Source organism: Entelurus aequoreus, linkage group LG01 (assembly GCF_033978785.1).
Source record: "Entelurus aequoreus isolate RoL-2023_Sb linkage group LG01, RoL_Eaeq_v1.1, whole genome shotgun sequence".
NCBI classification, from domain to species: Eukaryota; Metazoa; Chordata; class Actinopteri; order Syngnathiformes; family Syngnathidae; genus Entelurus; species Entelurus aequoreus.
This window is the reverse complement of record NC_084731.1, coordinates 4,030,824-4,046,848: the sequence shown is the minus strand read 5'-3', so window position 1 is coordinate 4,046,848 and position 16,025 is coordinate 4,030,824. Positions and strand designations below refer to the sequence as shown.

The 16,025-nt window shown below is 37.9% G+C and overlaps 1 protein-coding gene across 4 annotated transcripts in view; it reads left to right on the top strand.

Annotated features, from left to right (window-relative positions):
• Window positions 1-16,025, top strand: part of LOC133647083 (calcium-dependent secretion activator 1) — a 316,166-nt gene that overhangs the window by 136,242 nt on the left and 163,899 nt on the right. For all 4 annotated transcript variants that reach the window (XM_062043190.1, XM_062043199.1, XM_062043182.1 and 1 more), the window contains exons 12-13: window positions 15,588-15,724; window positions 15,808-15,995. In XM_062043190.1, coding sequence (XP_061899174.1) covers window positions 15,588-15,724; window positions 15,808-15,995 — 325 coding nt within the window. The remainder of the gene's footprint in view (window positions 1-15,587; window positions 15,725-15,807; window positions 15,996-16,025) is intronic.

The window sequence follows — 16,025 nt, the reverse complement described above, 5'->3', positions numbered from 1 at the left end:
ACCTACTAATAAAAGTCTCAATCAATCAATCAAAAGGTGAGGAAAAAACACAGAGGCTATTTCATCCCTACAAGCGTGTTTCACAGGTTTCCCTGCTCTTCAAGGGATTTTATTGAAGAGCAGGGAAACCTGCGAAACACGCTTGTAGGGATGAAATAGCCTCTGTGTTTTTTCCTGTATATTCCGCTCTACCCCAGTATTGAGCACTGTATAACGGATAAACCACAGAAACCTCGAGTATATTATATTACACATATTTTATTGTATGTTCTATATACATCTGAGGTATAACAAATTAAATAATCATGAGATCAGATAGGGGGACAATATTAACCTTTTAAAAAAATTTTTTTAACTACAGCTGTGTCCCAGTGTTTACATGCTAAAGATTGCATTCACATGAAAGATTCCTTCAAAAGGGATGTATGCTCAGGGAGACACAATTACATTTCCATGTTGCTTGTTTCACACATGTAGGAGTTTCATGAATTCCAGGAGGGTGCTGTCTTGCCAGAGCACCGGCTCCAATTTGAGAACAAGCTGCAACAAACGTGTCGTCTATCCACAGTGCAAAGCCGCTTCTAACATACTAATCCCCACCATCGTGGCGGAAAAAATAAACATTTCTTCCATGTATCATTATCACTAGAGGACTAGAGGACAAGGAAAGGCTAAGCATGCCACACACACACACACACACACACACACACACACACACACACACACACACACACACGCACCATTTTGGCAATTTTATGAAGAGTCGTAATTTTACTCGACAAAAGTCACAATTTTATAAGAAAACTTTAAAATGTAGGCAAAATAGGAATTACACTTGGAAAAATTATGACAAAAGTCATAATTTTACTCAAAAAATGTCACCGTTTTACAGGAACAACAAAAAAATTGGCAATATTGTGATAAAACTCAGAATTTTATAAGACAATTGTCACCATTTTGTATTAAAAAGTTATACTTTTACATAAAAACGTTATAATTTTACGAGAAAATATTGCAATATTACAGAAACAGAAAGAATATGAGGAATTGTTGCCAATTTTATAAGAAAAAAGTTGACATATTTTTTTCTGAAATTTTTGTTCGTAATCGATTTTTAATTGTAGTGGATTGTCCGAAGCTTAAGCAAGCAACAAAAGTAGTTTAGTACAACAAATTTATTTACCCATTATCAGAAGTGCAGGTTGAATTAAGTTGTCCGTGCAAGCAGACACAATGTACTCCAGAGCACACAAGACACACACAAGCCAAAATCACTCCCGAGTTCCGGTCTTCTGCCATTCATTTATATGTCTGTTGTGCGTCATCGTTCCTTATCAAATGCGTCAATGTCTTGTTTTGCTTTTCCTATCTGTTCCATAACAACTCGAATTCTGTAGACAGGTTGGCACGACTCAATATTCACTTTTGTCCCACAACTGGTCCATTCAATGGCACAAAATACAAGAGTATTGAAAATGAGCGGACATTCTTAAAAGACAAGAAATATAGGTCAAAAGGTCAGAAATTCTACTACATACCCTCCTTCCAGGGTCTTAAGACCCTGGACCAAAACAATTTCTGATATAGACCACTAACTTAAATCTCTACCGCAGATAGAGGCAAAAACCTCAATGTTTTTATACGAGGCAAAAATTCCGTCTATGACCCTCCTTCAGAGCGATCGCTGTTACCAGCCTGCAGTAAAACCATCTCACAGAACACAATTAGTGGCCTACCCTTTGATTTAGTAAAGGAAAAACAAATACTTTGATCATGAACATCATTGAACATAAATAGATGAATGTATATAGACTTATGACTGTAAGACATTTTCAAAAATATTTTTCCCGGCATTTGCAATGAATGTAGTTACCAATATTGTTAATTATCAATTGATTTTGAACACACAACTGAATTTCGTATGAGTCCATGTTCGATTAGTGCTCGTATAGATGGCTCGGTGGTGCCTCAGGCTGGTGGCCTGCCGACACCTCGTTTGGCTTTTGGCTGCCCTGGTGAAGAAAGAGATCCACTCAAACAGTCTGTCTCTGTCTCTTCTTGGGGTGTGGTTCAGTCCATTGGGCAGACTGTTCAGTGGCCAGTGCGTGCTGGCCGCTTTGGGGAAAACTCAGGTAGAGTTGGAGCTGTGGGGGCTTTGGGGAAGGCTGGGGCAGAGTATGGGGCGTGGGGCTTTGGTCCAGGCCCTCGGCTTGCTTCAGGCCTCCTCGCTGCTTCGGCACTCCCGACACTTCTTTCCACAGCTGCTGGAGTCCCGGTGGACACATTGGCTGGCAACCTTAGTCGTTCTCGTCATCGCTGGCAAGGTGTTGTCTCTCCTCTCGGTTCCTTCCAGTCAGGTATCGGGTGTTGGTCCTGGATCGGCTTTGACCGTGCCCCTCTTAGCGAGTGTAAGGGAATCTGGAGTGGCTGCTTTCATCCTCAAATCTGCACAGAGGAACTGGCACACAAATTCTACATTTTGCAAACTTACCATTTTGGTCTCATGGTCTTTCCACCTTCCTAGGAAGCTACTGGTCCTGAGAAGTGCTGATCTTGTGACTGAAGATGATAACCTGTTTTCTTAAAATAAGTGCCGTTGTTTGACCTAATCTTTTTGGGGAAACCATGTCGGGATATTAGATCATTCACAAAACATTTAATTACTGAATTGGCACCCTCCTTTGAGGTTGGGGTTGCTTTCGCCAACCACTGCAATTGTCAATCTAAATCATTACATTCCTTTATCCTTGCACCGGATTGATCATATCGATTAAATAAAACCTCAACATGCTCATACTTGACCCAATCCAAACTCACCTCCCCCCTCTGTCCCTCTCACAGGGACAGTGTTAGTCGTAGTAATAGTAATAGTAGTAGTAGTAGTAGTATTAGTAGTTTCAGAAACATCCAAGAAAAAGAAAAGACAGCTGATAGTCAAGTGCAGCAAGAACAGAGGCGGAGGACAGGTCATGTTTGAGGTCACTGTTCGCTTTTGCAATAGTACTTTGATATTTTACAACACCTAGTGAATTATTGTGGCCACAACAATTCACTAAATAGTTGTATTTAATTTAGTCTATCTATGATGGGACAATGCACAGAAACATTAAGTTCAGAAACAGATATGTTCTGTACCAGATTATATCTAAATAGCTACTTTCCATCTGTAGTCCCTGGCTACCTAAATTAAGGGGATCCACAAATCAAGCAATACAATTATGACACTAATTAATCATAATAAATATATACATTCATAATAATCAATAATTAATCAAAAATAATCATACTGTAGCATGTATTCAATTATAAGAAAAGTCACCAAATGCCCCTTCATGGACACATACTTACCATACAATACAACCACACCTTATTTACATCATCACACAAAGACCATACATGCTCTTGTTCACATCTGTCATCATTCGTAAAAACAACCAAGATTTTAACAGCCATACCTCACAATTTACAACAAAAATGCTCTCATGGATAAATATAATACTCATTAAATTGATGTGTCAACATAATGCCCCTCTTAGTGACCGTGTGAGCAGCCTTGATTGCTCCAAAGCCACTTTTTTTTTTATTTCAAATTTTCTATTCTTTTTGTTATAACGTGGAGAAGGCTAATTGGTCTGTACATGTTCTGGTCTTCTTTATTTCCTGCTTTATGGATTTAATCATAGTAGCAGTTTCTCCACGTGGTAGGGAAAGTGTTTTCCGTTATTGATTTATTTATCAATCGTTGTTATACGAGCAATAATACAGTCCTTATATGTTTTTAGGAAGATAGTGTCCAACCCATATATATATCTCTAGATCGTGAGTCTGATAATGCAGTGAAGATTTTGTTTAACTTTGTTTCATTTGTTACTTCTAAAATGAGTCCATCCTGAATAAATGACAATTATTTGCACTGATTTTGAGGGATTTTTATTCAGGGTTTGTACAGACTGGATGAAATGTTCATTGAAATTATTACTTATGTCCAGACTGTCTGCGATAGTAGCGCCATTGATATTTAATGTTATAGTGTTGTTTCTTGTTTGCTCTCTTCCCGTAAGTTTGTATCTGGTTTTCCATAACTCTCTATTGTTCCCTTTTGCAGCTTTGATTAATTCTAAATGAAAGTCAGCCTTAGACTTCCGCATAAACATTGTTACCTTGTTCTTCCAAACTTTTAAAACATACGATCTGTATTTAGACCTGTTATAATTGCTCTTTTGAGAGCTGAGTCCCGATGTCTTTATTAGAATCCAAATTGTTTTATTAATCCAATGGTATTTTTATTTTAGCACTCTTCTTTCTGGTTTTGTATTCGTGTATTTACAGATGATCTCTTTAATTTTTGTCATCCAATTCTAATTCTAGTAGGGCTGCTTATCCTTTGTATCATGTAGAAGCCGTTTATAATATCCTTAAGTTTCTTTCTACGCGTCTTATTTAACCAGTCCAGATTAACGTCCCCCATGACGTTACTTCTTTCATACTATGCTGTTTGAGGATGTCTGAAAATGAATCAAGAAAAATGTCTTTAGCTGTGGTCAGTCGGTATACTACAATTACCTTGAAATACATTTCTGAGGAACATGTGATTTTAATTTCAACATACTCAAATTGATCTACTTTTAATGTTTTCCCTTTCATAAATCATAATTCCTCCCCCCTTTGTCACTCGATCTGTCTTTTCTGTAATCTTGTCCCCCGGGACATTAATTAGAACGAAAGGTGTTGTGGGTTTTAACCATGTCTCTGATAGACAAGGTAATCCGGATTACAGTCTGACAGTAACTGCTGGATTTGTTCAGTATGTTTCCTGTGGTAGAAAGTTTAATAATGCGGACACGTTTGTTACTGAATACTTTCTACAGACTTCTGTCTCTCTGCGACTTTGTGTATGTAATAAGCAACTATAATTTTTTGATATGCTTAAATTTGATTTTAGCTCAGCTGTTGTGTAGCTGCTAGCTCTTTGTAGCCTACAGCAGGAGTGTCCAAATTGCAACCAATAGCTATGTTTTTAACAGACAACCGAAATAATTGAAAATGTGGTATTAGCGTATCGGTTCAATCAGCGGCAGCTACGCCCTGTTTTATCATTTGACCTAAATTTTTGGTTTCGTAGGCAGGACAGAGGGAACAATGTGGGTCATTAGTTGTCCATCTTATACCATTCTAATTGTTGTAAGGATAGTTCACATGAGCGGCCATACCTTGAGTCCTACCATATATAAGAGTCAAAAGGCTCCTATTATGAGTCGTCTAATTGGTGATCATACACTTTGGCGGTTTGGGTGGCAGGACACACGGACGCACCTCCGTCAGCCAGTGCTAGGACAGTTGGAGCAGTCCCCGTCTTCCACTCATTCCTGGGAGGCGTCCCTATTAGTTGTCCTCTGATGTCGTGCTGTCAGGCAACATCAGGAATTTCCTTCTGTGCGGTATTGAATTGTCAGGGCACAGTTCGTAAGCAGGTCATTACAAGGTGTGTGCAGGTTGACCACAAAGGAATGCTTCAAAGATTGTGTTGAACATTGTCCGTTGACACTTATGTCCAGCAGGGGTCTGTTTGTATCCTGCTGTTCGTCCTGCTGTCACACCTGTATTTTTTGTGAGCATGTTCTGGCTACAACTTTGGAGCTTGTCTTGTTCAGAGAAGTTGGCAGTCCCCCGGCTGCACATCCTTTCCACCCTCGCTTGACCTAGCACAACCGTGGCTACCACCCAAGTCCGTCTGAATGGTTTTACGTTTTGTTGAGGTTTTTTCCTCCAGAATTTGGAACTCAAAACATGTACACCCATCGTTTTCATATCCTCTCGGTTAGTTCAATTTTGCATATCATGGTTTTTTTTTTAATTACAGTCTTAACTATCCCATTAATTGCTAATCAATAACCTCAATTCAAAGATTATACGTACTACTTCATGTGTATTTAAGTACCCTTTTAATTCACTTAAAGATTATGTATAAGTTAATTTAAACTATCATTTGTCTATCAGTAGGCGCGAGCAAGCTGTCATGCTTGCACTCTGACCTCCCGCTGTGTGTGATACTCTCCAAAACAAAGGAATGTTTTTATTCACGTTTCTCCTTATCTTTCAGCTAAATCTTTTAATCTTTTAACTTTTAACGTCCGCACTGTGTTTATTTTTATTGTCTGCATTTTAATTTTGCTTTTATTTTCTTTCATTTCCCTTTGTTGTCTGTGAAGCACTTTGAGTCTTGTCCTTGCCTTGTCTGTCTCCGACTGGTTATCTAACCTATTCACAACAAACATACAAGGCCATGCTCTAAGCGCCAGCCCTAATCACACTTCTCCTCTTTTTTTTTTTTCTTTTTTTTATTTTTTTGTTTTTTTAACTTTACATATCGGCTCTTATTCTAATTATTAATGTAGGCTGTTATTTGTAATTATTATTCAACACTATTCACAGCAAACAGTTGTAAAGTTATAGTTATTCGCATTATACTCTCAAAATCTATAGCTAACTGAAAGCTGTTGAGATTTGGTTTGCCTACTTCATCTCAGTGGCCTAGTGGTTAGAGTGTCCGCCCTGAGATCGGCAGGTCGCAAGTTCAAAACCCCGGTCGAGTCACACCAAAGACTACAAAAAATTTGGGAGCCAAATCACCAAACATGATTCCCCCACCTCCCAGGGGCAATCACGGGGGATGGGCCAAATGCAGAGGACAAATTCCACCACACCCAGTGTGTGTGTGACAATCACTGGCACCCCAACTTTAATTCTAACTTTATTCTGTCATGCCATTATCCTCTTCTAGCTCAACATCCAGAAGTATGGTGTACTGAAATGTGTAAATAAAAATATAAATTACTCCAAACTAAAATGTCAGACTGCACTTTAAAGTTACTTTTATTAAATTAATTTCAAAACTAACCACCACCACAGCAGACATCTTCCTCAATCCTATCCCAATACTCCCATAAATTAGAAAGGTATTTCACAACAGTGGTTAAGTAGTTATTTTAAGTAATAGATCTCAATATGTAGTAATTAATAAGACTAAATTTGCCCTAGTGTGTGAATGTTGTCTGTCTATCTATCTATGTTGGCCCTTTGATGAGGTGGCGACCTGTCCAGGGTGCAAAGTCAAATTGTGAAACAAAAATTAAAGTTAAATCAAGTGGAAATTGACAGAGTATATGAACTACATTCTTGAGAATAGTAATTGATCATTAATATGTTGGAAGCCACATATTGAACATATTAAAGAAAAATATCCAAATCAGCTAACCACAATCAACAGCATACTATTTACGAATCCAAAATAATCAGTCTTATAAAATAATTTTAGCTTTAGATATGATTTAGGGCAGTGGTTTTCAACCTTTTTTTTCCAGTAAATTAAAGAAATAAAATACAGCATAATGTCATTATTTTCTGATTTATTAAATTATATAACAGTGCACCATATTGCTCATTTGTTGTGGTCTTACTTGACTTATTTGGACAAACAAAAAAATAAGAATAACTAAAACGTTTTAAAAATTAAATAGTGATTAAATTATAATAAAGATTTCTATACATATAATCAATCATCAACCTTCTTTGGATATTGCAATAGAGATCCATCTGGGCTCGTGAACTTAATTCTAAATATTTATTTTGTTGAAGAATTATTCTTCTATAATTATATTTATAAAGGATTTTGAATTGTCGCTATTTAAAAAATTTTATAAAATCTCAGGTACCCCTTGGCATACCTTCAAGTACCTCCCTTTTTTGTCCGAGCGGAAACACCATACCCTCCTTTGAGAACTACTGGTTTAGCCTATAAAAAATCCTTTGTCTCATACATCATTACACTGTACAACTCCTCTTTGGGGGGCTAGGATGACAGGGAATGCAAAACAATAACAGTGCAATACTTTTTTATATCATGGTCGTTAATGCCTAGTTTCTCTTTTAATAGAATCTATTTTGTTTCCATTTATACCCTTATTAGTTACTGTTTACTTTTTAGTTCTTCTTCCAAAGGGAACTCTCCTGAAGGAATCAATAACGTTTTATCTGTCTATCTATCTATCTATTACTAACCCGAGCACAATTCATGACGTCATGCTCATCTTGCAGACAGTTATTTCCATTTAGTTTTATTCTCTATTTGTAATTCTACATGCACCAATGTCACATAAAAATTTGCTTTCTTTGTTATTTATTTACATTATTATTTCTGGTTTACTTGCTGTCTGTTTACTTAAGTTCTCATATTTTGGTCTGTCTTCCTTCTGATTAGAATTTGTTTAACGCTTCTCTACGTTTTGTTTTGACAATGGCGCTGAGTGGCTCTTATCTGTACTTCTTCAGACTCTATGTTTCACAGATGCCCTTAGATGTATTAGAATATAAATTTAACTTTTATTTTATTGTGTGTTTATTCCTAAAAAAAAATAAAATGTCAATGTATAATCAATTTATCTTTCTCAAATTTAAATTCAATATTATTAATTTATTTGTTGTAAAACTATTAATTCAAAGTTACAATGTGTCCTAATCTATGATGTTTGTGCGTGTGTGTTTGTCTCAACTTCCACACAGAAACTGGATGGATCAGATAAGCAACAAGGCTGTACCAAAAAAAAAAGTATACTAGACATATAAATGAATGATGAATTAAACAATGTTTCAATGTCCCACAATCCGTATTTATTGATTGATATTTAAACGTGTAATTTTCCATATATCTATTATTTTACTGGACTTAGCAAGCACCTACTACTAGCACACTCTACAGACCGAGAATAACTGTTCAACCACACTTAGTAATGCCAAGCTAGATGCTAACTTAGCCTTACTATGCCTCAGTAAGCAAACTTTTGCTAACACAATGCTAACCTAGCTCAATGCTATCCTAGCTCAATGCTAACCTAGCTCAATGCTATGCTAACACAATGCTAACCTAGCTCAATGCTATCAGTGTCACTCCTCTTCGAACCAATGCCTCACGCAGCTGTCACTCACACAGCCTCGTCACACGCACACACTCTTATCTCAAAATGTCTCCCAGCTTTTTTTTTATTTATTTATTTATTTTTTTTATATGCGTCACACAGTCACTCACACACAGAGAATTTACCAGCACAGTTAAAAGTAAATGCAATAGACAACTATTTTTCTCATCCAGAAGCACAGCTGTATCATATCAGAACCTTAATAATAAGAACAACATTTATCATTCACTCTTAGATGGACAAATAGTCAAGCTTAAGGAGGGTATTCTGGACTTCCCTGCTTAGGCTGCTGCCCCCGCGATCCAACCTCCGAGAGCGGAATAAGATAATTAAATGGATAAATCATTCACTCATATGTTTTCTGTACATAAACTTTGTCTACTTTCTCACACGCACACACATTTTAGACAATTTCCAGACTTTTACAGATAGCGGGGCTGTGAAAAAAGCGTGAGGGGAGGTTGCGAGGGGGGGGAAGGAAGGGGGGGATTAAACCAGACAAGAAACCAGGTGCTACACAAAAGTTATTAAAATATGCAGATATATATATATATAAATTTAAAAAACACACACATTTTTATCCCACAAACCACTCCCCCCTGGTCCGGACCAATATAAACAACTAATGCACGCGTGCTTTTGTGGAATCGGCCGTCTCATATCACAAAAACCAGGTTCCATCATTGCTCATAAAACGGCGATTAACCCGTTTCATTGGAGCAGCACCTGCGTTATCAAACTGACCAACACGGATCACCGGCCTCTAAGGCGCCATAGGACCACCAGGAATCACCCAGCATCCTACAGACATCGTGTCTGGTCAGTCCCATACAGTTTCACCAAGTTTCACCAAAGCTCTACCATATGGAGCCCGAGACGCCACCTGTCTATTCTGCAGCCATTAAACAGATTCGTGACAACTTGGCTCAGTTGATCTCCTTTACCGGAGTCACTGAATGGTCACCTAATATGAGGCTTTTTTACACGCTGAGTCACAAGGACTAGGGACCGCTGCAGTTTCCACATAGACAGGTGTCTCGCACTTTCACAGACGTATCAATTTTATATGGGCCAAATGTGCCACCAGTTAGCAACCCTTGCCTTAAATTTATCTTTGTCCAACTCTGGCTAATTCTGATGCACTTGCAGAAAGAAGCATCCTCTGCCAGCAACGACAGAGGATGAAGAGGTTAAAAGAAAATTTTCGTCTCACATCGTCTGTGCTTCTACACTCCAAACCACCAAAATTCTATCAACAATCCCCTAATGTTAAAAACAAGAAATCACAAATATTCAACAAACACACAGACAAATGATCACATATAAAACAACTCAATCCAACCATAATTTACCCCAGTCCAGGTTGTTTTTGGAGAACCTGACTAAACCTATCTTTTATGAAAAAAAATTTCAGTTTTCATCTTACCGATCCCGTTTCTCTTCAGACAGACAACTTTTACACAATAAGCAAAATAGCTTACCTTTTATTAGATGCGCGCGTGCAAGCGTTGTCTGCCTGAGAGAGAAGCCGGGAGCGGATGTTGACTTGCAGAGTTCTGGACCATCCTAGTTCGTGACGCCAATTTGTGTAGTGGATTGTCCGAAGCTTAAGCAAGCAACAAAAGTAGTTTAGTACAACAAATTTATTTACCCATTATCAGAAGTGCAGGTTGAATTAAGTTGTCCGTGCAAGCAGACACAATGTACTCCAGAGCACACAAGACACACACAAGCCAAAATCACTCCCGAGTTCCGGTCTTCTGCCATTCATTTATATGTCTGTTGTGCGTCATCGTTCCTTATCAAATGCGTCAATGTCTTGTTTTGCTTTTCCTATCTGTTCCATAACAACTCGAATTCTGTAGACAGGTTGGCACGACTCAATATTCACTTTTGTCCCACAACTGGTCCATTCAATGGCACAAAATACAAGAGTATTGAAAATGAGCGGACATTCTTAAAAGACAAGAAATATAGGTCAAAAGGTCAGAAATTCTACTACATAATCTTTATTAATTACTTCAAGTTATAACAGTATGTCTTTATATACATATTTATTACATTTTTTTAAAATAAATTTTGGCCAAAGGAGGTGCATTTAAATTTTTTACACACACTTGTTATTACATATGTTGGCCAGAGGGGGAGCACTTCAAATGTTTACACACACTTGTTATTTCATATGTTGACCAGAGGGTAAGCACTTTTATAAAACCGACACACAGTCAATTTGAAAAATCTCTCCTTTTTGGGACCACCCTAATTTTGATAGATTTCACCACCAGGGGTGCACATGAGACATTCTCTATTAGATGCAATGGTTTTCCGTATTGGGACCATGATTTATGTACTAACTTGTTCACTGGTCCTCATATGGAAGGTACTTTTCCTTGTTGATGTCTCAAGAAGGGTAGATATACAAGAACACGCACGCACGCACGCACGCACGCACGCACACACACACACACACACACACACACACACACACACACACACACACACACACACACACACACACAGCAGGACGACAAAAAAAAACATCCGTAAAAAAGCTTCAATGTAAAGTAGGGAAGATCGTTCCAGATGTCGATACTGTGGTACCAAGTGTATAAACGATACTGAAGCAATAATTAGAATGTTGTTTTTTTTCTTTTTCTTGTTATTATTATTGTCTGTTTGTGTCATTGTTGACAAAGTCAGGGAGTGTGTCTCATACAGGAAGGCTTTGAGGGCAAAACCCAATTGATAAATACATCATTCATTCGTTTACGTTCCGTAACCTGTATATTCACCAAATTGTAGCGAATCCACAACACAATGCGATATGACACCAACCTGCACTGACTGAAAAACTTGAACTATCATATTACAGTATCTGCAAAGTATTAGCCCACATTTCATGTATTGTTTGTACACAGCTGAACTAGCCAGAGAGTGTATGTACTGTAGTTGTAATAACACGCATTGCGTGCTTCATGAATCATCATCAATATTAAAGTGACTCACTCGAAGGACAGTTGTTTGGTCTGGTCCAGTTGGCCGGGGACGTTTCCTGTTGATTTGGGGTAAGCACGCCATTTATGTCAAATTAGCTTGTCTCCAAAATCCACATTTGCAGATCCGAGTGACTTTTACCTCACTATATCGACTTCCGTCTGCTCCAACGTTCCACGCTCTTCTTTGTGCTCGCTTGTATAAGCAGCAGTTCATCCTCTATATATTCAGCTTCAAAAAGATAAGGTTGTGAATCCTCATTATTCCAAAATAACCATCCTCATTGTCTGTTACCAAGTCTGTCATGATTAGAAAACACACTTGTGTTTGATTCAGGAAGTAGGATCAAAAGTTGTTGCCAGAAGTCAGACGTGTGCTGCTATGGAAACAAATCAATGCGCGGAAGAAATACATCCCGGAACAGATGGAAATGATTAAAATGATCAAAATACGATAAATATTGAACAGATTACATATTGTTAAGAACGAGTCTGTTACAACATTATATATAGACTTGCAGCGTGTATATAAATTGTTGATGGAGGGTTATGAAGTTGTTTTGAAGGCTACAGCGGTGACTCCCATTAGCCGCATCTTTCAAGCATTTTTTATCATCTTTAAAATCCTAAAAAAAAAAAGAAAAAGACGTGTGGTTTTGCCTCTCATAATGATTGTGAACAATAGGCAAAATTCCCCCAAAAATGCAGTTCCCCTTTAACCTTTTTGACCTAGGGGCTCAACTTTTCCACTAAAGAGGGGCCTGGAACTACTTAAATATTAACACTGATTTAGTAATCTTACTCATGATTTTTATGGTATTCAATAATTTTAGCATGCTTTGAAGCAAGCACCCATTCACTTGCTGCAAATCACGTGACTGCTCATACATAATGGCTCTGCAATATCCGTGAGATTGATATTATTTTGGTCAGATCTATTTACTCGCAAACTTTGTAAGTCTTTAGTTTTTTTAAAGCAGAAATATATGATAATTGCTTCAATACAAAGTCAGCATATTTTTCCCTTATACTGGTACTTTAAAGGCCTACTGAAACCCACTACTACCGACCACACAGTCTGATAGTTTATATATCAATGATGAAATCTTAACATTGCAACACATGCCAATACGGCCGGGTTAACTTATAAAGTGCAATTTTAAATTTCCCGCCACACTTCCGGTTGAAAACGTCTAGATATGATGACGTATGCGCGTGACATAAACGGTTGATAGAAGTATTGGTACCCCATTGAATACAATACAAAAAAGCTCTGTTTTCATTTCAAAATTCCACAGTATTCTGGACATCTGTGTTGGTGAATCTTTTGCAATTTGTTTAATGAACAATGCAGACTGCAAAGAAGAAAGTTGTAGGTGGGATCGGTGTATTAGCAGCGGACTACAGCAACACAGCCAGGAGGACAGAGATGGATAGCAGACGCGCTAGCTGCCGAACTAACCTTAACTTCCTCCGTCTTGCCGACCGCATCTGTGATCGGCTGAAGTCCTTCGTCGCACCGTCGATCGCTGGAACGCAGGTGAGCACGGGTGTTGATGAGCAGATGAGGGCTGGCTGGCGTAGGTGGATAGCTAATGTTTTTAGCATAGCTCTGTGAGGTCCGGTTGCTAAGTTAGCTTCAATGGTGTCGTTAGCAACAGCATTGTTTACCTTCGCCAGGCTGGAAAGCATTAACCGTGTATTTACATGTCCCTTGTTTAATAGTATTGTTGATTTTCTGTCTATCCTTCCAGTCAGGGGTTTATTTATTTAGTTTCTATATGCAGTTAAGCACGATGCTATCACGTTAGCTCCGTAGCTAAAGTGTTTCGTCGATGTATTGTCGTGGAGATAAAAGTCACTGTGAATGTCCATTTCGCGTTCTCGACTCTCATTTTCAAGAGGATATAGTATCCGAGGTGGTTTAAAATACAAATCCGTGACCCACAATAGAAAAAGGAGAGAGTGTGGAATCTATTGAGCCCTTGTATCTAAGTTACGGTCAGAGCGAAAAAATATATGTCTTGCACTGCATTCTAGTCCTTCACTCTAACGTTCCTCATCCACGAATCTTTCATCCTCGCTCAAATTAATGGGGTAATCGTCGCTTTCTCAGTCCGAATCGCTCTAGCTGCATTGAAAACAATAGGAAAATGTGAGGAGCCTTTCAACTGACTACGGCACGCTACTTCCGGTAGGGGCAAGGCTTTTTTTTTATCAGATACCAAAAGTTGTGATTTTTATCGTCGTTATTCTCTACTAAATCCTTTCAGCAAAAATATGGCAATATTGCGAAATGATCAAGTATGACACAAAGAATGGATCTGCTATCCCCGTTTAAATAAAAAGAAATAATTTCAGTAGGCCTTTAAGAAAACTTATCGATGACTTTGTTTTGATAATGTCATTGTGTGTGAAAGTGAGTGTGAATGTTGTCTGTCTATCTGTGTTGGCCCTGCGAAGAGGTCGCGACTTGTCCAGGGTGTTTCCGCCTTCTGCCCGAGTACAGCTGGGATAGGCTCCAGCACCCCCCGCAACCCTGAAAGGGACAAGCGGTAGAACATGGATGGATGGATTACTGCCACGAGTGGTGGAAAAGTGCATTACAACTGCATACCGCTCATATGGACAACAGCTGAGAAACAGATCTTTTTTGGTGTATTGTACTTTTTCCTGTGTGCTTAATGGATGTGCTGATCTTGCTGGCTGCAAAACAAGTTTACCTTTGTTACAAATGAAGGAACGTAAATTCTTAATATGACCTCCAAGTGTAAGAAATTAGACCAAGATATTTGATTTCTGTAATACACTTTATGCAAATGATCAAGCAACTAATAATGATAATCAATGAATTCTCTTCTATGAACAGGAAGGCACTAAATGTAATTGATCTCCATTCTAACAGTTTGATGTGTTTTATAAGTACACAGCACATGCTATATTGTAATACAATTATAATATCCTTTATATGTACACATGGTATTTATGATGTAATATATTGTAATCCATGAATTATATATAATTTATACAAATACATGTTATTTATATTGTGATGCATTTTATTGTAATACATACATTATATGTTATATATATTGTAATACATTGTATAGTAATACATACATTACTGTATATATCATGTATATATACATATGTTATTTATATTGTAATGCATACACTATGCATACACATATGCTTCATAACATTATTTCTTTTTTCTTTCTGTCTTCTTTGTTTCTCTCTTTCTACCTTATTTTCTTTCGTTTTTTGTTTATTCATTCTCTCTTTCTGTCTTATTTTCTTCATTGTATATCTTTCTTTTTCTGTCTATTTTTCATTCTCGTTGTCCTTCAATCCTCCCTCCGTTCCTTCTTTTTTTCCTCCTTTCTTCCTTATTTTTATCGTTCTTTTGTTTAATTTTTTTCTCTCTTTCTGTCTTTCTTTCTCTGTTTCTTCCTTATTTTCTTTCTTTTTCTCTCTTTCGCTCTCTTTACCTCACTCCATCTCTCCACTCTTATATATTTCCTTTCTTTTTTCCTATCTTTCTTTCTTTTTTATCTATCTCCCTTTCTTTCTCTCTTTTTCCTTCTTTCCATTGTCCCTGCCTTCCTTCTATTGTGTATAGACGCTGATCGAGCTCAGAAACACGGCATGGATGAGTTTATTTCTGCCAATCCTTGTAACTTCGACCATGGTTCCCTCTTTGAACTCGTCCAACGCCTGACTTTGGATCACAGACTAAACGACTCTTACTCCTGTCTGGTATGAAAATTAATACATAAGTGAAAATGATATCGTAGTAAACATTTGGATTGGGTTATGGTGTGTCCCCTCCTTTTATTCAGGGCTGGTTCAGTCCCGGTCAGGTGTTTGTTTTGGACGAGTACTGCGCTCGTTATGGCGTTCGAGGCTGTCATCGTCACCTGTGTTACCTGAGTGACCTTCTGGAGAGGGCAGAGAATGGAGCTATGATTGACCCGACCCTCCTGCACTACAGCTTTGCCTTTTGTGCCTCCCACGTCCATGGAAATAGGTAGACTCCATTTTCTTGATCATTTATGTT